At 38.7% G+C, this 24,589-nt stretch overlaps 2 protein-coding genes across 2 annotated transcripts; one reads left to right on the top strand and one right to left on the bottom strand.

Moving 5' to 3' along the window:
• Nucleotides 1-2,147: 2,147 nt before the first annotated feature.
• Nucleotides 2,148-17,112, top strand: cunh14orf180 (chromosome unknown C14orf180 homolog). The gene is made up of 9 exons (XM_023417277.2): nucleotides 2,148-2,480; nucleotides 3,337-3,367; nucleotides 6,668-6,754; nucleotides 8,173-8,293; nucleotides 10,069-10,099; nucleotides 10,209-10,317; nucleotides 13,764-13,927; nucleotides 14,067-14,199; nucleotides 15,274-17,112. Exons 1-9 carry the CDS (start codon nucleotides 2,328-2,330, stop codon nucleotides 15,477-15,479), a joined length of 1,035 nt encoding a protein of 344 aa, XP_023273045.1. The 5' UTR covers nucleotides 2,148-2,327; the 3' UTR covers nucleotides 15,480-17,112.
• tmem179ab (transmembrane protein 179a, genome duplicate B) lies at nucleotides 16,613-19,423 on the bottom strand. Its single transcript, XM_023417278.2, has 4 exons — nucleotides 19,116-19,423; nucleotides 18,469-18,606; nucleotides 18,286-18,364; nucleotides 16,613-18,203 (listed from the first exon to the last, which is right to left on the bottom strand). Exons 1-4 carry the CDS (start codon nucleotides 19,415-19,417, stop codon nucleotides 18,030-18,032), a joined length of 693 nt encoding a protein of 230 aa, XP_023273046.1. The 5' UTR covers nucleotides 19,418-19,423; the 3' UTR covers nucleotides 16,613-18,029.
• Nucleotides 19,424-24,589: the final 5,166 nt, after the last annotated feature.

Below are 24,589 nucleotides of genomic sequence, written 5' to 3'. Positions count from 1 at the left end.
TAGTGCAAGGCCTAGCAGCAATCTTCAAAGTAGTTTCACTAACTCTGATCAGAAAAATGATCAAATGATTAAAGTATTAAAGTTACAGTAGCAATAGCATGTGGCGTGGGCTACAGAAGGTTGACAGCCACAGTGTGAGGTGTATTCTAACATGTATTTATTCTATGTTCTGTATCAGCCTCGATATATTAGTGTTTCCCATTGTTTTTACATAGTTTTACTTGCATACCAAGCAAGCTTTCAGTTTTAAAAAGCATAATAGCAGAGTAGAGAATACTTAAATTGGGAGTAAATTCACAGGTTATTAAGCTTTTTGTTTTTCTGTGGGAAAATGTATATTTAAGGTGTACATACAAAAACTGTTAAACTGGGTAAACTGGTTAAAATGAAATTACTTCCCAGTATGTGATGGCCTCACCAGAAACTATGCAGCTGAGCCACCAAGAAAAATGCGGCCATCAGCAAACAAAGGCTCCTTTTCATGCTACTTACTCCCCATCGTAACCAAACATGTCAAGCGCAGTGATTGTATTATACTCCATATTGCCATATTGTCATCATATCAGATATCATATCATGCCACATGATATGGTAAACACTTTTTCAACATGAAAGGCTACAGTCCTGCTTGGGTAGGTCTGCTGTTGTTGCATGCTTGTTGTCAGATGTTGTTAACATGAAGACAAGAACATCCAGTGCCGTCTCCTCGCAGCTGATGCGTGTCTGTTCAGCTTGACTGGCCTGTAATGAGATGGAGCCCACTCTTTTTCAATTAGGACTTAACACTGAGAGTCAGCCAGTGTCCCTCCATCTCCCATCACATCAGACGATTTGCTTACTTTCTCGCTGCATTCTGACTCAACTCTATTGACAACACAGTAAAGTGAGCACAATCGCTCTTCTGTGTTCCCAGTCCTGTGGATGGGGGGGCGGGTAAAGTGTCCAGCATCAGCATAATCAAGTCCCACGGTTGTCCTAAATGCTGTTAGTCCAAAATGAGCAATGTTCACAGTTCCCTGAGTCTGACCTGCCAGTGCAAGTTTAATGCTCTCTGATCCCCTGTCCACTGGCGTTCACAACCATTAAAATCCCATCTTGCTTAGCTAGGTGAATCGGACATTAATGGAGACTGACTCTGCCCATTTGCTTTGTGTTACCCCATTCATTTCCTCCAGCTACCACACTCGTGTTCAAATGGAGCAAGGGTGGGGAGCTGCGCTGCTCTCAAAGTCAAGATGCATTCATGATCCTCTAGATCATCCGTGGATCATGTGCTGTGGCCACATCTCTTCTTCTCTTCTCCCTCTCCCTCTCCTCGGGCACAGATTGGCCTCACATTAATGTTGATTAGCAGAGTGTGAAGGGAAGTGATCCAACATTCAGCGGAGGCACTCCTTGTGAATAAATATTTGTTGTCCTTGTTTGGACAGGGAGGAATGACTTCTCTCTCATACTGTACAGTGGCTGCTCCTAATAACCCTATATTTGCATGAGCTCTCTGGTTTGCTTCAAAGAATTTACAAAAGCTGGGGTTCTCTGTGGTAATGTGAAGCATGCTCACACAGCATTTATTCTGGTTTGCTTATTGGTCGGTGCATGCTTCTTATGCACTCCTCATTTATAAATCATAAGTGGGGCAGTAGGACTTGAAATGATTCTCTCACAGACTCTAGATGTACTGTACATAATGCACTGATCTGTGAATGTGCAACAGCAGGGAGAGGTTTAGGCCAAACCACTGGATGAAATTTAAATCTTATTGCATACTACATTTACTGATTTACATAATAGAACATGTGCACACTATATTTGCTTTCTGTCATCAAAACATACATCTTTGCAGTTTCCCTGTTCTAGGATTGGAGAGAGACCCAATGTGCTACAGACACTGTGGTGGAGCTACTGTGCGTGAGCAAAGCAGGGATTGGTCCAGAGCTCTGCCACTCAAAAAGCAAATACTCTCCGACTTCCTCTGTCCTCCTTTCCTGGTGCAGCCTGGGAGGAGGGAGGGGAATGGATCTTTTCTGTGTGAGTCGCCGGAGCTCCCTCAGCCTGCTCCTTACCACCTGTCCTTGACTTACTGTGCACAGACAAGACTGAGAGGAAGCTGTGCTGCTTACTGATCCTCCAGCACCTTTCTATCTGTGTTTATGTGAACAGCTGCTTGTTTTTCTTTTTTTTTTTTTTTTTTTTTTTTATCTTTCACTTCGTGTGTGGCTGTTTCTTTCTACCTGTGGTGCTTCAGTGGAGTGGCGAAGAGAGGAACGTCTGTCCTCAGCCGGTGGAGGTCTGATGGGAGGCAGTGCTGGCTCTGGCTGGGACTGGGGATGCTGAACGGGGGGAGGGAGGGCCTGTTTGAGCTGGGACAGCAGCTCCAGCAGCAGGGGGAGTACCAGGCCGCCCTCCACTGCTTCCTCAGCTGCCTGTTGGGACTGACCCATGTGCAGAGCTTCACCTCTCTGCCCAACTGCCTACACCAGGTGAGATAGATGGGGACTGGGCACACACACACACACATACACACATGCTACCTTTCTTTGTCTACCACACACATACCAACATGCATGTACATATTCTTTACAGGCATCCAGTAAATCTGCTGTCTCATGTATTTGCACAGCTGTACAGACACATTTGTCTCACTTCTCCTTCAGAGCATCATAAATGATCACACACCACAGCACACAGGACACATTCAACCTTGATATCTCTAACACCAATGTCAAATCTAACAGCACACTCCATCATGTGCCCCTGTGTTGACACTGTCAGATCATTTCCATCTCAGTAGGATGATAGTGATAGTTTGCGTGCTGCTAAATGAGGTATTGCATGGAGAATGCAGGACTAATACAGTCAGAGTGTTGTTAGACAAATCATATTGTTAAAAACACTTGTACCCAGTTAATGTCTGTCCCATTGTGTGTGGGCTATGTTTTGCTATTTATGAGGTCACGGGCATTAATGTTTTGGCACTGTGCAGCCGGGCCAAAGTCTTAGCAGATTACACACTACTTTACAAAGCCCTCCTACAAAGGCAAGGCTGCAATTTTAATTCTGTTTAGTCGCACCCGGAGGAATGTCCCTGATGTCAAAACATAGCCTTTACTCCAGAACTTTGGAACGTGTGGCATGATGTTGACCAGACCGAAGGTGCTGCGAGGAGAGCAGAATTACTTGTTATGACAGCCCATGACATCATGCAGACACACACACACACACACACACACACACACACACACACACACACACACACACACACACACGGGAAACATGTTGGAAATTAATTATTTAATATTTAATCATGTCCCTTGGTTGTTTTTTTGTGCTTCACAGATTGCAGAGCTCTTCATCACTGAAAAGAATTGTATCCTTTACTCACAAAATCAGGGACAATCGGTCTCTGCTCACCATCACATGTCTGACACTTTTACTTTCACCGTCCCACAAGCGTTAGCAAGCGGCTAACTATAAAACTAGCATTCCATTTCTGTGAGGTGAACGTGTAAAGGATTGTCAGTGGAGAAACTCTAGCACAATGGAGGATGTAGACCCATTATAGAAAGCAGCATAAACCGAGAGGGATGAGTGGATGTCTTTGGGCGAGTTCATAATAACACATTTGTCCCAGAATGCCACATGTTTTGTGTGTCGTTCAGACTGTGTGTCTGTCTCTTAAGAGGATTTGTAAGCTCTTATCTCTTCACAACAGAGAGAGAGAGAGAGAGCACTAATTAACCTGTATCTACACCGACTAGCCTGTGCATCGCCACCTCACTGCTTCTATAAACTATAGCAGTATAGGACATACACTAGAGATAATAGAGCGGTGTTACGTTTCGGGATATATTACCTCCATGGCTTCTCTCCCCGTTACTGAGACACTCCAACACTTAACTTGCCAGCTCAGGTTATCTACCTCAGCAAGGCTCTACCCCTCACTGTCCATTTTCCAAAACAGGTCAATTTGCTGAGCTGAGCTTCATCAATAGCCATCAGAGTTGGCCCCTCTCAGAATGAAAGGGTTGCTACTTAAGAGGGTCATCCACCATGACAGGGTTAAATCTTTTGACATACAGTTCTTTATTACATAACATCATAAATAGTAATGGTGTCATGTCGTGTCAAACGTTATGTATGGTAGAGTTACCATGTTTTAGTCTTTTACCTATAGTATGAATGTAACCAGATCTTACACTGTGTAGTGGGTCAGTAGCAGAGAGGAATAATCAGAAATGCAGAAAAAAGTAGATATGACACAAAGAACAGAGCAAGAATATAATCTAATGTATAAATAAATCCGATCAGTGTGGGTTAAAAGCCCTTAGAGTATTTGTCTGTTAATGATTGGTATGCTGTGTGAAAAGATTTGGTCATTTTCCAGTAAAATGTTCGTTCGGTTTTCTCAGTATTTCTCATGTGCATCATCAGAGCAGGGGCAGTGATGTTGTGGTTTTTGCGATGGTCCTTCGAGGAGCGAGGTGAAGGGTCGTCGAGCTCAAACCGGGAGCAGGATGTGGGAACTTTGCTGTTTCACAGGAACGTTTACAACAACAGCAGCATTTACAGTGTCTCCTCACATGCTGTATCAGAGTCTAACCAAATCCATGATTAGTAAACAAGGCTCAATTTCCATATGCAGAGTAGCCTAATTTCACCCTGGTGTTCTGGCTTTATTCCAGACAAATATACTATGTTAGGTGCAGTCGATTGTGATAGTGGCAGTGCCATGACCGCTTAAGGTTTGATGTATTGTTATCAGAGCTGGCAGTATGCACAAGTGACCTTTGTCCAAAGCCAAAAGCTCTTTTGGCTGCCGAGTGTTTGCTGATACATGTTTCTTGGAAAGTATACTGACCTGGACAAATTGACTTTAATCTCATATAAAAGGGAATAACAGATTAAAAAAATGTGCATATCCTATTTTTACATTTTGAGTGGATATGCAATATTGAAATTAGTAGTAGACAGTCACAAGTAGCTTAAGAACACAAGCCAATCAATATAGTACGATCACATTAAACTCTACAGGAAATCCCAGAATCCTGCTGGGAGGAGTTGAGAGTGAACGTCATGAGGTTATTTCTGTGCACTCTAGGCGGAGTTATGCAGCACGTGCGATCAGATATGCCTTTGAAGGTGCTAGTGTTAATGCAAGTTCTTGTCGAGTTTTGGAGTGCAGTCCAATTGCCAGCTCATGGGGTGATTGGTTTGTGTGTGTGTTTATGTGTGTGGCAATGAGTAGAATGGAGCCCGTTCCCTGGAGAGTGTTGTGTGAGGTTCCTGCCGTGGCGTTGCTGTGGTCCAGCCAGGCTAAGAATAGCAGGCAGAAGTAGTGCTCTGACCTTTGATGAAGGCCATTCCCTTAATCCTCCTGCCCAGATGGTCCACCTCATACTCACCTTACTTCCCACTGCCAGATGACTCCCAGGAGCTGGGACACGTATAATTAATTTCTATTCATCCAAAACATTGTTACCACATTTGTGTTATTGTGTGCAATTATAATATTATCCAGGGAGATTTGTTATTAAAAATGCTGGGTTTTAATGACGGGTTGCTATGTCATCTCTTGATGTACTGTAGATTAAATTATTCAGATGTGCATCTACTAATAGCTTTTCAACATCCACCCATCACCATCTATCTTATTTTATGGTATCTTGGGGCACTCATCAGCTGTAAACATTTTTCTATCTTTAACCTTTCTGTATGAAAACTGTCCTTTCCTTTTGTAGAGGACCATGCGTACAGTTGGATTTTAACTGGATCCTGGTTTCCTGGTGGATGTGCGGCTTGCTTGTTTTGTTCCCTCAGTAGTGTGGAGTGCTGACATTATTCTCCTAGTGACAAAATGAAGGAAACCAGCTGCTGTGGTTTTCAGATCCAAGCTTAACTGTTCTTTGAGAGTGGAAAACTATTATCCATCTTTCCAACCTCAGTATAAAAAATGTAGCTATATTAAAGTGTAATTGGAAAGTAGTGTGATCATCAAAACCGAAATACCTAGAATGGAATTTGTAGTGTTTTACACTTGAGAGATCTGTTGTTAAGTAGGACATTTAGACAGGCAGGGCTGTGTTTATTTTAAGCATTCTCTGTCCCATTGGTCTTTAAATTCACCTGACAAGCATCAGTGGTGTCATTTTACAGTGGGATGGACACTACATACGCAAAGTGGTTTTGACAAAGTGAACAGCCTCTATTTTTAGGATGCCTTACATAGACAGTCTTTTCATGGAAACAAAAGTGGTATTCAGGTCTATCAAAAGGAGGCAAAACAAAAGATGAAGCCAGACATTAAAAAAAAGGAATGTGATACTAGATATGAGGTGTAATCAGATACAAGTATATTGTGAGAGTCGGCAAACTTGTTTTACATCAGAGTTGCTCCATTTGAAAAAAAAAGCCACAAACAGCAGATAACAGTACAAAAACAATGGCACAGACACCAGCTGTTGAAATCTGTGTTGCAAAATCCAGACCTCAAGATCAACAGACTGCTTTGGATTACTACACATTGTGTTTGCCCAAAGGGGTCATTCTTAAGAGGGATGAGAAAAAAAAAAAAAAAGCAGTGTTGAACTGGGCAACGAGGCTGTTTTTAACATCAACAACTGACTAATCCTGTTGACAACTGAGGCTGATCCTTCACCCATATAAACAGATGGGAAGGCCCTCCAGTTCATTCAGGCTGAGAAAATGTTCTATGAGGTGGCACTGATCGAGCTCACGGCTCTTCAGGGGAGTACAGGCAAGTACTTTTGACATTACGGTATTGGTAAATACTTTTGGGAATATACGTCCATATATTGTATAAATTGTTTGTATTTTGTGCAATTTAAGATGTCTTTGATGGTGCATGTTTTGTTTTTTGGTTTGTTTTTTTTCAAGTTGTTTATTTATATTTTTGGAAGGCTTAAATTTCTTTTAATTAAAAATTAAAAGAAAAACACGTGTAATTTGGCATTAATTTTATAATTATTACCAAATGACATAGTTATTTATATGGAAACCTTCAAGAAAAATGAGAAAAATAACTTTTTTTTTTCTCTTGACTTTTGGTAGATTGTGGCCAATGTCAAATTTTATTTTTATTTGATTTTAAGGCTGTTAGCAAGGCACCACATACAGTAAAGCTGACTGTGTTTGTAGTAGGCAGCTTTCCAAAGTGAGTTGTGTGTAACCTGCAACTACAAACTAACCAGCAAATAATATATACAATGCTTTTCTCTGTAAAACCCCAAAAAACTATGAAAGGATGTCCCATTTTACCCAAGTCCATCTTTGTTTACAAAATACCTGGTGGAGCTTTAAGTGAGCGTTCACAGCAAGGCCGCTCATTCATCACCTGCTGCTGCTCCAGACGTCTGCCTCTTCCTCTCTGTCTGCTGCTGAGGCAGCAGCGCAGTGTAGCGTGGGCGCAGCGGAGGAGGTCGGGGACAGGCATAGTAGAAGACAAATGGCCACACTTTGCACTATCTCATTAGGAGCTGTGTGTCGCTATAGAATACTAAGGCCCCTGATTCAGCACTCACTCAGATTGAATGTTGGACTTCTCCAGGGGCAGAGCTGGTGCTGTAGCTGCAGCTTACAAACTTCCTTCCTCTCCCCGGTGTATTTTCAAACGTACCCGTCTGTGTATTTCCCCACTGACAGCTGACATAATTGTCATTCTGTGGTTTTTGTCACACAAACAAAAGTCTTTACCTGTTACAACAGTTTATTTGCACTTTCTCTCCGCATGGATTACAAGCCATTTCCACTTCCATTATTGTATGTGTTGTGTGTAGAGTTTGCTTAGTGTGGACAGTACATACTGTATGCTTGTGGTTTGTCACCGTGTGCGTGTGTGTGTGTGTCTCAGTGTTCCAGTGGGCGTGGTGAGTGTGTTGTTTGACTCCCTTATCTGCTCTCTCCTGCCCTTATCTCTGCTCTCTTGTCTCCAGTCGTCAGTTGGCTCCACTGTGCTGTTCAAGCTTAAAGTCTGCAGCAGTGCCAGACAGGCTAATAGCCAGATACCCAGGCTTTTCAGGCTCTTTTTTTCAAACTCTGTGCAGTAGTAGGGAGGTAAAAAGAGGAAAGACTAGTGAGGAGACAGGGATAGATAGAAAGGCTGAGTGGTTTGTTGGCGGGCTTACTGTGATTCCATGCCCTGTGTTTGTGTAACAGGGCCTCAGGAGGAGGCTACACTGGGCTCTGCGGGATGGACAACCCCAGAGGAGCTTTCGGAGCAGGCCTCCCAGGCTCAGCACCTCGAACGGCTGGCTCAGCTCTGCATCATGAGCAAACAGTAGGTAAAACTGTGTCCTGCTGTAGCTTCTGTTGTGGTATAATTAATGGGGCGTTACATCCTCTGTGGGCTCATCATGAGTGACTGTATAGTTATATAAATCCACTTTTATGACTGTTTTATTGCCAGTTTTGCATACAGTTAATGTTTGAGTTGCATTTGACCCTTCATCATTTCACAGAGCTGAAGTGAAAATGGTGCTGATTCAGGTGTAACAAAGCAAACAATATATTGCTTGTTATCAGTTTTATTTTGCAAGCAGCAGCTCAGTTTGTAATGACAGAAAACTAGCTCATTTGTTTATAAAGTAAAACTCTCAGCTTAGTTTACAAGATCAGACAAGAGATCATTCTGGTATAAATATTTTACTGAATGAAATTAAGTATTTGTCTTGCTTGAGTAAATTTGCATGACAGTTTTAAAAAAAAACACTTTTATCTATTATAGTTAGTAATGCTCTGACCTTGTCACAAATGGGGCATTTTTGGTTACACACAAAACAAATGTAAGCATCGTGTCCACTGACACGTCCACACGTTTGTTTTTCTGGAGTGGAAATTCTTTCAACTAGATAAAGTCCAGCTCCAAGTTTTTTTTAGCCCGAGTTGAATTTCCCTGTAGATGTAGAGAAAAGAGACACCGCACTCTACGTGAGTGTTACAGGAGGAACATTTTAACTGGATCTGGTGTCTCCTGTTGCAGGGGTACTTTGTTAGGCCGCAGCATGCACCCATTTTCTGTGCCTCTGTTGTCATTGTTGGGATTAGGTCAGTTAACGTGATTGCCAGAGAGGGTGACAGAGGGTGGAAGGTTTTGCTCTGCTGAGGACGAGTCATGGTGCTTCATTAATGCAAGGAGCATACAGTAGTTAAACTTCAATGAGGTGGTACCGATTCTGGTAGGAAATTTGATTCTGCTCTTTGATAAGCCCTAAAAGCCCTTACTCCCCCCACCATAAGCTTCAGACCCAATCTCTCTTTCCTAGAGACAGGAAGTGGTAATACTCCTTATCTTTCAGTGATGTCGTAGGAAGTGCTTTGGGCCAGCAAAGGGCTTTTCTGTCTTTGCCGATCAGATGTCCCTGAGAAGGTCCTTCTAAAGCAGTGCAAACTGACACCTGGCCATTACTAATTGAAGGGAAGTGTGGGTTTGGAACAGCGAAGCTGACATCTGTCACACTAAACAGAGCTTGCTCTACATCTATAGGCACACGTGAGGGTGTGAGGGTGATGACTGTCCTTGGCTGCTTTTCCAGGGCAGATATGAGAGGAACAGCTGGCAAATCCTCAGTGCGCCACATCATGTTCGCCTAGCTTAGCACTAAGCAGAAGAGTGGTGGAAGAGCATGAGTCAGTAAACCAACCTGTATACACCATGCTGTCTGTAATTCACCTTGGACAATAGACAGGCGCATTCAGTGCTGGCAAAAATAGAAGGCTTCCACTTCCTCCTTAAGGCACCTGAGCACCCGCAGCCCTGCTGTCTCTGTCCAATCACAGCACGCGCATGTTTAGATTCGTCATGCTGCTGTAAACACTGAAACCTGGCAATACAGCACAGGTCACTACACTTGATTAAGATCAGGTATTGTTACCATCTTTGGAAATATTTACTGTGTTTATGTTTTGCGATAGAAGGAGAATGTGCTCAGAAATTCCATCTGATAATTCAGAGGCATCCATTTTTAATAGACGGCTTTTATTTTCCAGTGCCGCAGATTATAAGTGGTAGTGCATTTGTTTAATGGGGCCATTTTCCTTTCCTTTTCCTTTCAGACCTCACCTTGCCCTAGAATACAGCGGTAAGGTATGTACATTTCATCATTCTCCTCACTTCTTCTCCAGATTTTTGAACAAATAAAACATTTAATGGTGTTTTTGTCTAATCTTTAAATTCATGTCTCTGCATCTTTCAGGCTACAAAGATCCACCAGAGGGCCTTTGGTAATGATCACCCAATTACAGCCAGAAGCCTGGAGCTTATGGCCACTGTCTACGCTGAGATTGGCAAGACTGAATATTCAGGTAAATACTCAACAGGGAGGAGCGACACAGGGTGGCACAGCAAACACTACTGTCATTCTGAGGTAATGTTACAACATAGGGATGACGTCCACATCTAGGCTGATAGTCAGTGAAAAAACAAACATCAGTGTATGATTCAGAAAACAATAGTGGAGGACACCTCTCTCAGTAATTTAACAGTGTTAACACTCAGTCTGACACGTGAGGGTGGAGACCTTAGTGTCTCATGAGGCCCGACAACACACAGAACAGTGATGTTAATGTTAAGACCAAGTTCTCCCCTCTGCTTTAGAGAGCACACAGCAGAGTGTGGATGTGCTTTAAGGAACTTGAGTTAGCCTTTAAACCATGTCAACCCACAAAAATGCTGAATTAATAAACACTTGCAGTCATGTTGGACACAAGAGTGGTTTTATGCAGAGCAAAAAAGGAAATGTAGCTTTGTGACAGTTTGAGGGCACATTTCTTTTGTACAGTATGAATGTATGCTTGGCTTGCATTAAGAGGGAGCAACACTCTGCCTGACTCTGAACTCTGCATTTTTGTGAAGACTGCTGTGGTGTAAAAAATCAGTATGAAGAAACCAGCCTTGTTGTTGAGTCAGCTTTCAGAGGTAGTGGAGCTGAACACAACCAGCTACATAAAGACAGCCATACAGAGGATTTACAATTATTTCTTGTTGTTCACCTCAGATGGCCTCAAACATGTTTGATGAAATGGTGAAAAAGCTGAGGGTCAGAGAGCTGTGTTGAGCATTTATGTTGCTGTATAGCAGTGAGTTAGGTGTAAGCTACTGGACCAGTTCTAGGTTCAGAGGAGTGGTTGAATAATGTGTAAGAGACTGAAGCAAGAGACCTTACATGAAATAGCCGGCAGGTACAAATTCCATGGGTTACACACACACACACACAGAAACAGAAGAGATCCAAGCCCAAAGTCCCTCCTTGGGAAAAAAAAAAACTGGCCTGTACAACAGAAAAAGTCAATTTAATAACAACATAAAGATTACCATTAACAAGAATAACAGTCACTCAATAACAGTTTGTTTTTTGCCAACACAAAATGACTTGAACACAAAAATGGTGGCAGTTTCCTTGCACCGTTAGCTTCCACATATGGTGAAAATTACTCAGTTTGTGTGAAATACACTCTCAAATTGTTATGAAAAGGAAACATATTTGCATTCACTTGTCTAAACTAACTCAAGATACAATTATACACTCCACGAAATGAGTTTCCATTTTTGCTGATCGAAGACAAAGCATTAATTAACTCCTTCACTGGCCAGAACACTCTTTTCTCGAACTTGACAAAACAGAATAAACTCACCAAAACCGTGCTGGTTAATGTTCGCAATACTCAAACAATCCCAGGCTTCGCTTCAGTCGGGAAAACCTCAAGTTTTCTTTAGTTTTTTCTTAACTCAACAGAATATGAAAATATCTTTAGATCTGCTGGTTCTCTCTACTGTCGCTACCTTTCTTCCTTCAATACACTATCATTTATACTAAGAACCATCTCTACCACAAACTTCTATCTATTTATTGCTTTAGTTTTTTTTTCCATTTAAAATATTTTTCTATTTACTATATTTATTGCTCTGCTTGTTTACATGTCAGTGTTTGTAACCTTGGTCACAGAGTGGTTGTAGATATCGCTGCAGATCAGCACACACTCATGCACTTCTTGTGACCTTTTATTTTGTATTGTACACAGAGGAATCCTCCTTGACCCACAGTGAGATGCTTCAACAGGGGCATGTTTAAGTGTTTGCAGCTCTCGTCACCGAGATACACTTCACTGTAAACTGGGTCAGTCACTCTGCCTCTGCTAACAAATCATCCGTGTGGGTTTGTGAGGTGAAATAGAATATATCAGTTGTAGTTAGACTGTAGTACTTTGTGCAGCAGTATGTGGGAATATTTGGTGATATATTGAAACTATAATTACCCAAAACTACCCACTACTACTTAGGGAATGTCTGAAAATTATTTGGGCAGCTGAACCTTATGGTTCACTTTTTAGAAAAGCTCTATTAAAATTTTCAGTCCACCCTCCCATTGACTGACAAACACCCTCCCCCTAATATCTCAAAATAATATCACATTGTTGAATTGGTACAACTTTAATTATTTAAACTTTAGGTGCATACTGAATTCAAAATATTATGTCTACCACATAATATTTAAATGGAACAATAATTTTCACAATATCCACCAAAATTCCACCTTAGAAATGACGGCAGTAAATAACCAGGGACAGGGAAGGGAAGGCTAAAATAAAATAGAGATGTAGGGTGAGAAAATTTCTCACTTCCTCTTCCGAAAATGTTGGACTACTCTCAGCAAAAAAAAAGAAAATATATCTAACAATCTGGTGTTTTGTCTCCCTCTTCCCCTTTATAATTTTCACAGAGTCTCTTATGGAATACATTTAAACAAAAAACGAATCATAACTGATGTAATATGAGTTGTGTAATATTTGACCATCTTTCAAAAGTTGGCAGTGTAATTAATTTTAATAAGGTGGTATTCACATGTGTGTGTTTTTAACCCTGACCTGAAATCTTCTTTAAGGAACAGATTTATCTAACGTAAGAAAGTTTATTCAAATAATGGCTAACCAAATTCACATCAGCCATTTGTATGAAAATTCTCAGGCCAGATTTGTTTTAAAATCTGGCCTGAGAATTTTCATACAGCCATTTGTATGAAAATTTATCTAGATTTCCAGATTTATCTAACGTAAGAAAGTTTATTCAAATAATGGCTAACCAAATTCACATCAACCAAATTGTATGAAAATTCTCAGGCCAGATTTGTTTTAAAATCTGGCCTGAGAATTTTCATACAAATGGCTGCTGCTTATCTAAGTTTATTATTGGTATATTATTTCATAGATTAAACATAATTTACTCTTCAATCAACCAGTCTCATTGGCTGTTGTGGTTGTAAATGATCCAGGACAGTAACAGAATGACCTATAAATTTGTTAAATCACTGCTCAGTCAGGAAAGTGACAGATCTTATTTGTATTTAGTTCGAGAGATGAGAAACTGTCAGACAATAGAAATGAAATAGCAACTAGACTGAGCCTTTCTTTTTTCCTTTTCGAAATACCGGGCTGTTGTACATTTATTTTTAGAAAAAGTGATGAGATCAATGCAGTATTTAAATTTGGTGAATATCAATAGAAGGTATTTATTGAAGTACTGGAATAGTAAGTATCAAAGTGCAAACATACTGTGGAAAGCGAGCTGGACTTTTTTGAGCTCTACCTGGCACTGACAGAGTTAACACTGGCGTCTTTCTCTGTCACATTTGCATGTGTGATTTTGTATGTTTAACTTCACCTCATCGTCTGTCTTCAGAGTAGACTGCAAACTCAAGTGTGAAGCAGCACTTGATCACAACTCATGTGCTGTGTGGTCATGGTTCTCTTCATAGACTCCCTGGGTCAGTGTGTGTCTGCACTGTCCAAACGCTTCGCTGCTGCAGAGTCCATCAGAGACACTGTCAACGGTCTTCCTCATTCCCACCGGGAGAAACACTCAGAGATCCGCCACAGAAAGGACACGCACCATCAACAGGAGGACACACCGAAACCTAAGGTAAAGAGAACAACACCTGCAGGCATCTTCAGCGGCTTGTTTGTAAAAGATCTGTGCCTTCCAGCTGTTTGCCGCTGCTCTTTGAATTTTATCAGGAGGTTGTAATGAGTATACTCATCCTGAACTGTATCTAATGTAGGTAACCAACGGCAAAGTCCCCACCTCCATTCTTAAGAGGCCAAGCCCCAACTACGGGTCAGACACAGAACCAAACCACAGACGGAAAGGCGAGCGGAGGGTTCGATTCAGGGAGCCAGAGACCACAGTACATGGTGAGAAAACGTACAAGTGAACAGTTTGCAGTGAGTCCAGCCTGCTCTGTCAGAGACGATCAGATGTGTTTGTGCACCAGAGAACATGCTGCCCTCTGGTGCTTCAGCGCCTCGACCACTAGTCCAGTGACTGAATATCACCCATATTTTCTGCAGCCTGTCTATATCAGCTCTACATTTACACAAAGACGAATAAGGGAATGCACTGATACAGTAACAATATGAATGTTATTTCAACTATTTATAAAAAGTTTCTTCAAAATTTGTGCTATCTCAGCTTACAGAGCCCTCACCCCATATGTAAGAGTGTTTTATATGTACTTGGCAGTGAAGAGAGAGAACAGCATGCATTAAAACATCCATAGATTGCATCGTAAACTATTTCCCCATGGGAATTCTCTACTATTTAAAAATAATGTAATGCCAAGAGACGTCCAAACGTGAGCAAGTGATTTACTCTTCGTAATTAATTATGCATGCAAATGAGGCACCATGAAGTCTGTTCCAGAGAGATAGTAGAGTCTATGAGGGCATAGCAGCTGGTTTGTAGCTGCTGTACATCACAGAGGTTGCCTCTTGTTGACTGACTGGCCTCTTCTTTGTCGGCTTCACAGAGATCCCTTACTGTGACTGTTTAGGTGGTAAGTCTATCTGGAAGTGTTTAGAGTCACTGTGTTAATTTGCATGAGGAAGTGAAAGGAACACTGCACTTTTTAATACTGGATCTAATAAAGTGTGGAAAAGAATCAAGGAGATTGATTTAGATTAGTTGTTAGGTGCAAATTGTGAATAAATTTCCCTTTTGATTAACATTGTTGACTATCATGCAGTACGGATGGAGTTCACTATCACCCCCTTTATAATAATTTTTGAGACACAGAAAACACAGTCTGCGTGACAAAGCTCCACTACCCAATAGATAGTGTAGTCACATTAAATCGTCACATTAAATCATCCCATCAAAAACTTGCCTCTTCCCACGTCTTGAAAGAAGCAAATCTGTGCATGTGACAGCTCCTGTCCTCATTTACAAATCAAAGCTGTGAAAAACCGGCGTTGTTTTTCTGTGTGCAGCCTACGAGACGACACCGTCCCGCCCCCACCTCGCCCTGTTCACTTGCCTCTTCCTGCTGATGTCATTCCTGGGTGTGGCCATGTACTGCACAGACCGCCGGCGCCCGCAGCGAGTGTGCGAGGAGCTGGAGGCCGCTTTGGCTGTCTACCTGCTGCATATGAAACAACTTCTTTGGGGCTGCTGGATATGGCTGACCATGCAGTGACTGAGACTGACCACAGGTGGAGACATGGAGCCTCCTTTAATTTTTTTCAAACCCCTCTTTTTCCTATCTTCGAAGGTGCCCAGGCCTACAAACACCTCAGCCATTTGGCAAGGCTCTGTACACTGTCTGTGGTGTTGAACCACTTTCACAGTGAAAAGGAAAAAAATTTACGATCCCAGAAATATGTAGCTTCCATGTCTGTATGTATATATGTATTAAGGTGGTGGGCATGCCACTCCTCTTTTAAGTTGTAATGACATTTTGCACATCTGCAATGTTGATGCTCACATATAATGCTCATTTAATCACCACAACCATGAGATTTTTCAGTTCATGTCACAGTCTATTGTATGTGAGTGAATGTTTCCATGGAATGCACATATTTATTTTGCTACGGTACATGATTTGTGTATATCAGATATTACACAGAACTGAATGTGTATATATGGATCATTATACTAAGGACTATCACTATAATCAGCCTTGTATTTGCACATAAATGAATGTAGAGATGTTTGGAAACAGCTTTGATTGGCACAGCACACATTCAAGAGGAAGAGTATGGAAGCACAAATGTGTAAACTGTTCGATAATGAAAGAAAACACAGGGCTGCATCACTTCACAGGTTGAATGACTAACAGATGATAAACACCTCTTTCTTTACAGACTTGATACTGTCTGTTTGTCTGTATGGCTGACTGTCAGCTGACTCCTAGTTTCACTGAGGGGAAAATCTGCAGCACAATATTATCTATCATCGAAGAGAATATACTCAAACAGAATGAATGCTAATGCTTTTGACAGTGTTCCTCTTTATAACTGCTTGAATCCCACAAAATATCCTTTATCCTAAATGTTATTTATTCTTCTATACTGTATATCTGCATCTACGCAAATATCCAACTTTCAATTATTTTAACTTTTTTAACTTTTTGTTTTGTTACATTTCTATTTAAAAACAATAATATTCAGGTTTTAATCATGATGTCAAATGCTCATCCAGCTTTCGACAAGTGTACAGACGGGTGTGGGCTCAACAAATATTTGCATTAAAAAAATAAGGATTGACTCCTTATATAAGGTTCATTACTGTTTTTCAGGCCAAACACAGAAATATGACAGAATCAGATACTGTCTGTTATTATAGAGTCTCTTTATCAAATAAAGCAATTCAAATTCAAACAACCAAACCACCACACAAATGGATCATAGGGATCAAAGGGCACAGTGATGCACATCCCACAGACCTCTCATTATGAGCAATAACACACATCACATTGTTTCCAGTAAAACATTGTCCTTTATATAACAGGTTTCAGGGAACTCAAAGGAGAAGCGTTGGATTTTGGAGATCTCACATTTGAATGTCAAAGCAATATGAGGTTAATAACGCCTGCATAGAGGAAAGAAACACTCTCAACTCTGTACTGTCAAACTAAATTGTCATTAGCAATAAAACAATACCCAGTGAACTCATGTCCTGTATGTGCACATTTAGCTTAACAGCTGCATTTCACGGCTGTCCAAACATTTATGGTCACTTTGAAAGAAGTGCCTTTATGGAGGGTTTTCTTAGTTCCTACTGTTTTATGATTTCAATTGTTTTGAATAAAACTGTCATTGCCTATCAAAGTCAAGCAGATGACTTGCTTTCTTCCTGTAATGTCTGACAATAAGCGGGTATGTGACGTGAATGGAGCAGGGAGAGAGATGCATGCAGGTACAGTTGTGCGTCTATTCACAGTAATGCAGTATATTGGTTTGTAGCCTTTAAAGTGTGAGGGAGAAGCCTGAGTTACTATATGGCACAATATAGGATCTGTTTGTTTTTTTTTTAAAAATCTCACACAAATTGCTTAAAGCATTTTTGTACCGGCTGCCTGATACATGATATACTTTGTTGTTTTTATAAAACACCTTTATGAAACTGTATGAATACACTGCAAAAGCACACATCATTTTACTTTGCTGCAGCATGCAAAGAATTCTCACTTCACCGAGAGGCAGTGCAGAGCCTACCAGAAAAAAAGCCTATAGGAACACATTTATTGGTGTATAAAACAAAAGAACATCCCTTTACATCTAAAAACCACCCTATTAATTTGTCATGCATTAGGTCCATGCAGAAGTTTCACAAAGACAACATGATCCATCTGCCAATCTGTCCATTAATACTGTGTTGCTAAATAGAAATTCACGAGTGGAGAAAAACTGGGTGTACATTTTCACTGAATGGTTTTAATCAAAGCTATCAAAGCTTAGTTATGGTTGTGTGTCTTGAAGAGGAACGCACACAGAGGATGAATAAACTTGACAAAGCAGGACTCTTCAAGGATTAGCAACCATTGGAAGGGTTTTTTTGAGGGGAAATCAATCATCTCAGGAGAACAAAGCTAAAACCTGCGGGTTGATTCAATCCGTGGTCAATGGGAGCAAAAGCCAATTGATTTTGATTGTCTACAGAGGCAAACATTGGTGTTTCTCATGGCAGGTGAGAGGACGGTACGGTTGAGTGTGAATGTGTGTGTTTGTGCATCGTCTAGATTTTTCTAGATCAGGCCGGTCTTGAGGTCAGAGCTGTGGCGAGAGGAGCGGCTGAGCAGCAGGTCCTTCTCGTGGATCAGGCTGTCCAGCAGGTCCTCTTGTCTGTAATTGTGGTAGACCTTCAGGAAGGCCATCACTGCGATCCCAAGCCAGGTGAGCCAGGCAGCCCACAGGCCGAACTGAAAGAATGAGGGAAATCATTGTAAAAACAAGACTGAGATTCAGGATTTTGTCTGGATGATACCATAAGAAAAAAACTACCTGAGCTATAGCAAACTGGTCATAAAAAGCAGAGTTGTCCAAGCCAAGCTCTAGATCAGTGCCCTGCAGCTCCTCACAGCTAGAAAGGAAAAAAGAATTATACAAATAAACAGGCATTTCGGAGAACCACTGCACTGTATGCGGAAATTCTGTGTCAGTAGAGGTGATGTGTTGCTCTCTCACCTGCTGGGCATGGTCCCACCCTCAGTGATCGCGTCGCACCACAGGTTGAAACCCACACTAACAATTGTGCTGGACAGGAAGACTGTGAACACCACCAGGGAGCTGATCAGCAGGTTGAGGAAGGCGTTGAATATGGAGCTGTATGCAAATGGAAAAAAAACTGTCTCTGCTTAGCGTTTAAATAATTCTCAGTAAATTTTTTTTTTCTTGAAAATGTAGGCCTGTAAAACTGAAACACGGTCTGAACTATTACACAGCATCATCTACATCTCTATGATGAATGATGCCTCTGAGTCACACATGCTCACACAGGCTGTGACTGATGTCACAAGATACCACAGTATGTGATTCTGATTTTTCAAAGGCAACACAAGTGTGTTCCCTCCATCTTTATCATGGAGGGCGACAATGACTGGTCGTTTTTATAGGGTTTATTCTCTGGTTTGTTTATCTCATTTCATAGCCTTTAATACAGCACATAATCTATAATTCTGTCAGAATAGCGCGCAGACAAGGGCGTGGGAGATGGACAGAAAAACACATTTACATTGAGCCGTTAAACCTGCGTGGTATAGCCTGTCCTATGGAGCTTTTGATGGAGCTGGTGTTGAAATGTGTTGAACGAGCACAAGTGAACTGTCACTCACTCATCGTGTCCTTTGCACAGGAAGAACAGCAGCCTCCATGCCTGCACTGCGGACAGAATAAGAGACGCTATCCCAACAAAAGTGATGAAGCTGCAGGAGGACTCGGGTCCCCACTCCTCCACGATGAAGCGCTGCTTCGACACAGTGATGTTCTCATTTTGCCACATACCCCGCGTGAAGAGCAGGCATTTCCCACGGAAATCCTCCGTGTTTTCGGATAGAGGCACTACTGCAATGAAACCGAATACGAAGGCTAAAAAATAAAGAATGCACTGGGCGAAAATTAAATTATCGAGGGCCATTTTTCTGTCTCTCTATCTTGTGCTCTCTGCGTCCAGGAGAAACTGCGGCTGCGCAGTGGAGGCAGAGAGGAGCGGACTAGCAGCATCCGACGACGCGCTCTGCTGCAAATTAATGAGCAGGCTGAGGCCTTCAGGGCTCATGTTGTCTCCATCCAAGCTGTGGAGATACTCCGCTTCACTGGTGTTCCCATTCGCAACAGTTTTTTAAGTATAAGTCATGAAAACGTCAAAGTATAGTGAGGCATAAAAAAGTCATAGTAGAGTGAGGCTTTAAAATGTCAAAGTATAGTAAGGCATTTAAAGTCATAAAAACGTCATAGTATATTAAGGGAATAAAAACTCATGAAAAGATGGTTTAGGAAGGCATAAAAAGTCATAAAAACATAGTAGTATAAATAAGCATGGTAAAGTAAAGCATAAAAAGTAAAAGAAAAATGACATCACATGGTAGGTCGTTAAAATCTCATAGTATAAGAGAAGGGTAAAAAGGCATAAAAACATCATAGTATAGTAGGGCATAAAAACAAAAAACGTGTTAGTATACTGAGGCATAAAAAAATCACACTTTAATGAGGCAAAAAAGTCATAAAAGCAACATAGTATAGTAAGGCATTAAATGTCATAAAAACGACATAGTATAGTAAGGCATAAAGAGTCATAAAAATGGCATATTATAATAAGGCATCAAAAGTCATAAAAACTTCCTAGTATAATACGGCATAAAAACATCATAGTATAGTAAGGCAAAAAAAAGTCATAAAAACGACATCGTATAATAAGGCATGAAAGGTCACTAAAATGTCATAGTATAGTAAGCTAAGGCATAAAAAAGTCATAAAAACGTCATAGTATGGTAAGGCATAAAAAAGTAATAGTATATTAAGGCTAAACAAATCATAAAAATGTCATAGTATAGTAAGGCATAAAAAAACTAATAAAAACGTCATAGTATAGTAAGGCATAAAAAAACTAATAAAAACGTCATAGTATAGTAAGGCATGAAAAGTCATAAAAATTACATTGTACAGTGAGTCATAAAAACGTCATACTATAGTAAGGCAAAAAAAGTCATAAAAACATCATAGTATAGTAAGGCGTAAAAAAGTCATAGTATAATGAGGCATAAAAAGTCATAATAACGTCATAGTATATAATAAGGAATAAAAAGTCATAAAGACAACATAAATTAGTAACGAATGAAAAATCATGCAAACGTCATAGTATAATAAGGCTTTAAAATGTCAAAGTATAGTAAGTCATATAAAGTCATAAAAACGTCATAGTATATTAAGGGAATAAAAACCCATGAAAAAGACATGGTTTAGGAAGGCATAAAAGTCATAAAATATAATAGTATAATGAAGCATGGTAAAGTAAAGCATAAAAAGTCAAAAAAATGACATCACATGGTAAGTGATTAAAATCTCATAGTATAAGAAAGGATAAAAAGGCATAAAAACGTCATAGTATAGTAAGGCATAAAAAAATGTGTTACTACACTGAGTCATAAAAAAAATCACGGTTTAATGAGGCAAAAAAGTCATAAAAGCAACAAAGTATAGTAATGGATAAAAAGCCATAAAAAGGTCATAGTATAATAAGGCATAGCAAGTCATAAAAACGTCATAGTATAGTAAAGCATAAAAAATTCATAAAAACGTGATATTATAGTAAGATATAAAGAGTTATACAAAAGACATTGTATAGTAACGCATAAGAGGTAATAAAAATATCAGAGTATAGTAAGGCAAAAAAGTCATAAAAACGTCACAGTATAGCAAGGCATCAAAAGTCTTAAAAACGTCATAGTATAATAAGGCATGTAAATGTCATAGTATAGTAAGGCAAAAGAAAGTAATAATAACGTCATAGTATAGTAAGGCATGAAAAGTCACTAAAACGTCACAGTATAGTAAGGCATAAAAAATCTAAAAAATGTGTAAGTATACTGAGGAATAAAGACATCACAGTTTGATAAGGCATGAAAAGTCATAAATTCGTCATATAGAATATAGTATATTAAGGCATAAAAAATCATAAAAACATCATAGTACAGTGAGGCATAAAAAGAATATAGTATTTTAAGGCATAAAAACGTCATAAAAACGTCATAGTATAGTAAGGCATGAAAAGTCATAAAAACGTCATTGTATTTTAAGGCATAAAAAGTCATAAAAACGTCATAATATAATAAGGCATGAAAAGTCATAAAAACAACATAGTATAGTAATGCAAAAAACCCGTAAAAAAGTCATAGTATAGTAAGGCATAAAAGGCCATGAAAACGACATAGTATAGTAAGGCATAAAAAGTCAGAAAAATGACATAGTATAGCAAGGCATAAAAAGGCATAGGATAGTAAGGCATACAAAGTCATAAAAACGTCATAATATAATAAGGCATGAAAAGTCATAAAAACGACATAGTATAGTAAGGCATAAAAAGGCATAGTATAGTAATGCAAAAAACCCGTAAAAAAGTCATAGTATAGTAAGGCATAAAAAGTCATGAAAACGACATAGTATAGTAAGGCATAAAAAGTCAGAAAAATGACATAGTATAGCAAGGCATAAAAAGGTATAGTATAGTAAGGCATAAAAAGTCATAAAAACGTCATAATATAATAAGGCATGAAAAGTCATAAAAACGACATAGTATAGTAAGGCAAAAAAGTCATAAAAACGTCACAGTATAGCAAGGCATCAAAAGTCTTAAAAACGTCATAGTATAATAAGGCATGTAAATGTCATAGTATAGTAAGGCAAAAGAAAGTAATAATAACGTCATAGTATAGTAAGGCATAAAAAGTCATAAAAAGTCATAATATAATAGGGCAGGAAAAGTCATAAAAACGACATAGTATAGAAAGGCATAAAAAGGCATAGTATAGTAAGGCATAAAAAGTCATAAAAAGGTATAGTATAGTAAGGCATAAAAAGTCATAAAAACGTCATAGTATAGTAAGGCATAAAAACGACATAGTATAGTAAGGCATAAAAAGTCATAAAAACGTCATAGTATTTTAAGGCATAAAAAGTCATAAAAACGTCATAATATAGTAAGGCATAAAAAGTCATAAAAACGACATAGTATAGTAAGGCAAAAACCTCATGAAAAAGTCATAGTATAGTAAGGCATAAAAAGTCATAAAAATGTCATAATATAATAAGGCATGAAAAGTCATAGTATAGTAAGGCATAAAAAGTCATAAAAACGACATAGTATAGTAAGGCATAAAAGGTCATAAAAATGTCATAGTATTTTGAGGCATTAAAAGTCATATAAACGTCATAGTTTTTAAGGCATAAAAAGTCATAAAAATGTCATAATATAGTAAGGTATAAAAAGTCATAAAAATGACATAGTATAGTAATGCAAAAAACCCGTAAAAAAATCATAGTATAGTAAGGCATAAAAAGTCATAGTATAGTAAGGCATAAAAAGTCATAAAAACGACATGGTATAGTAAGGCATAAAAGGTCATAAAAATGTCATAGTATAGTAAGGCATAAAAAGTCATAAAAACGACATAGTATAGCAAGGCATAAAAAGGTATAGTATAGTAAGGCATGAGAAGTCATTAAAATATAATAGTATTTTGAGGCATAAAAAGTCGTACAAACGTCATAATATAGTAAGGCATAAAAATACATTAAAACGACATGGTATAGTAAGGCAAAAAACTCATGAAAAAGTCATAGTATAGTAAGGCATAAAAAGTCATAAAAAGTCATAATATAATAGGGCAGGAAAAGTCATAAAAACGACATAGTATAGAAAGGCATAAAAAGGCATAGTATAGTAAGGCATAAAACGTCATTAAAATGTCATAGTATTTTAAGGCATAAAAAGTCAGAAAAACGACATGGTATAGAAAGGCATAAAAGGTCATGAAAACGACATAGTATAGTAAGGCATTAAAAGTCATAGTATAGTAAGGCATAAAAAGTCATAAAAACGACATAGTATAGTAAGGCATGAAAAGTCATAAAAACGACATAGTATAGCAAAGCATAAAAAGGCAAAGTATAGTAAAGCATGAAAAGTCATTAAAATGTAATAGTATTTTAAGGCAAAAAAAATCATAAAAATGACATAGTATAATAAGGCATAAAAAGTCATAAAATAATAAGGCATAAAAGGTGATCTAAATGTCATGGTATAGCAAGGCATAAAAAGTCATCAAAATGTCATAATATAATAAGGCATGAAAAGTCATAAAAACGACATAGTATAGTAAGGCATAAAAAGTCATGAAAACGACATAGTATAGTAAGGCATAAAAAGTCATAAAAACGACATTGTATAGTATGACAAAAAAAGTCATAAAAAAGTCATAGTATAGTAAGGCATAAAAAGTCATAAAAATGACATAGTATAATAAGGCATAAAAAGGCAAAGTATAGTAAGGCATGAAAAGTCATTAAAATGTAATAGTATTTTAAGGCATAAAAAGTCATAAAAACGTCATAATATAGTAAGGCATAAAAAGTCATAAAAACGATAGTATAGTAAGGCAAAAAAAATCATAAAAATGACATAGTATAATAAGGCATAAAAAGTCATAAAATAATAAGGCATAAAAGGTCATCTAAACGACATAATATAGCAAGGCATAAAAACTCAAAATAATGTCATAATATTATAACGCATGAAAAGTCATAAAAATGACATAGAATAGTAAGGCATAAAAAGTGATAAAAAAAAGTCATAGTAGAGTAAGGCATGAAAAGTCATAAAAACGACATGGTATAATAAGGCATAAAAGGTCATAAAAATTTCATCGTATTTTAAGGCATAAAAAGTCATAAAAACGACATAGTTTAGCAAGGCATAAAAAGGTATAGTATAGTAAGGCATGAAAAGTCATTAAAATGTAATAGTATTTTAAGGCATAAAAAGTCATAAAAACAACATGGTATAGTAAGGCATAAAAAGTCATAAAAACGTCATAGTATAGTAAGGCATAAAAAGTCATAAAAACGACATAGTATAGCAAGGCATAAAAAGGTATAGTATAGTAAGGCATAAAAAGTCATAAAAACGTCATAATATAATAAGGCATAAAAAGTCATAAAAACGTCATAGTATAGTAAGGCATAAAAAGGCATAGTATAGTAAGGCATAAAAAGTCATAAAAAGGTATAGTATAGTAAGGCATAAAAAGTCATA

This window comes from Seriola lalandi, unplaced genomic scaffold (genome assembly GCF_002814215.2).
Source record: "Seriola lalandi dorsalis isolate HSWRI2012SDOR001 ecotype SW California unplaced genomic scaffold, Sedor1 jcf7180002054573, whole genome shotgun sequence".
Classification (NCBI taxonomy): Eukaryota; Metazoa; Chordata; class Actinopteri; order Carangiformes; family Carangidae; genus Seriola; species Seriola lalandi.
This window is presented reverse-complemented; position numbering and strand designations above follow the sequence as displayed.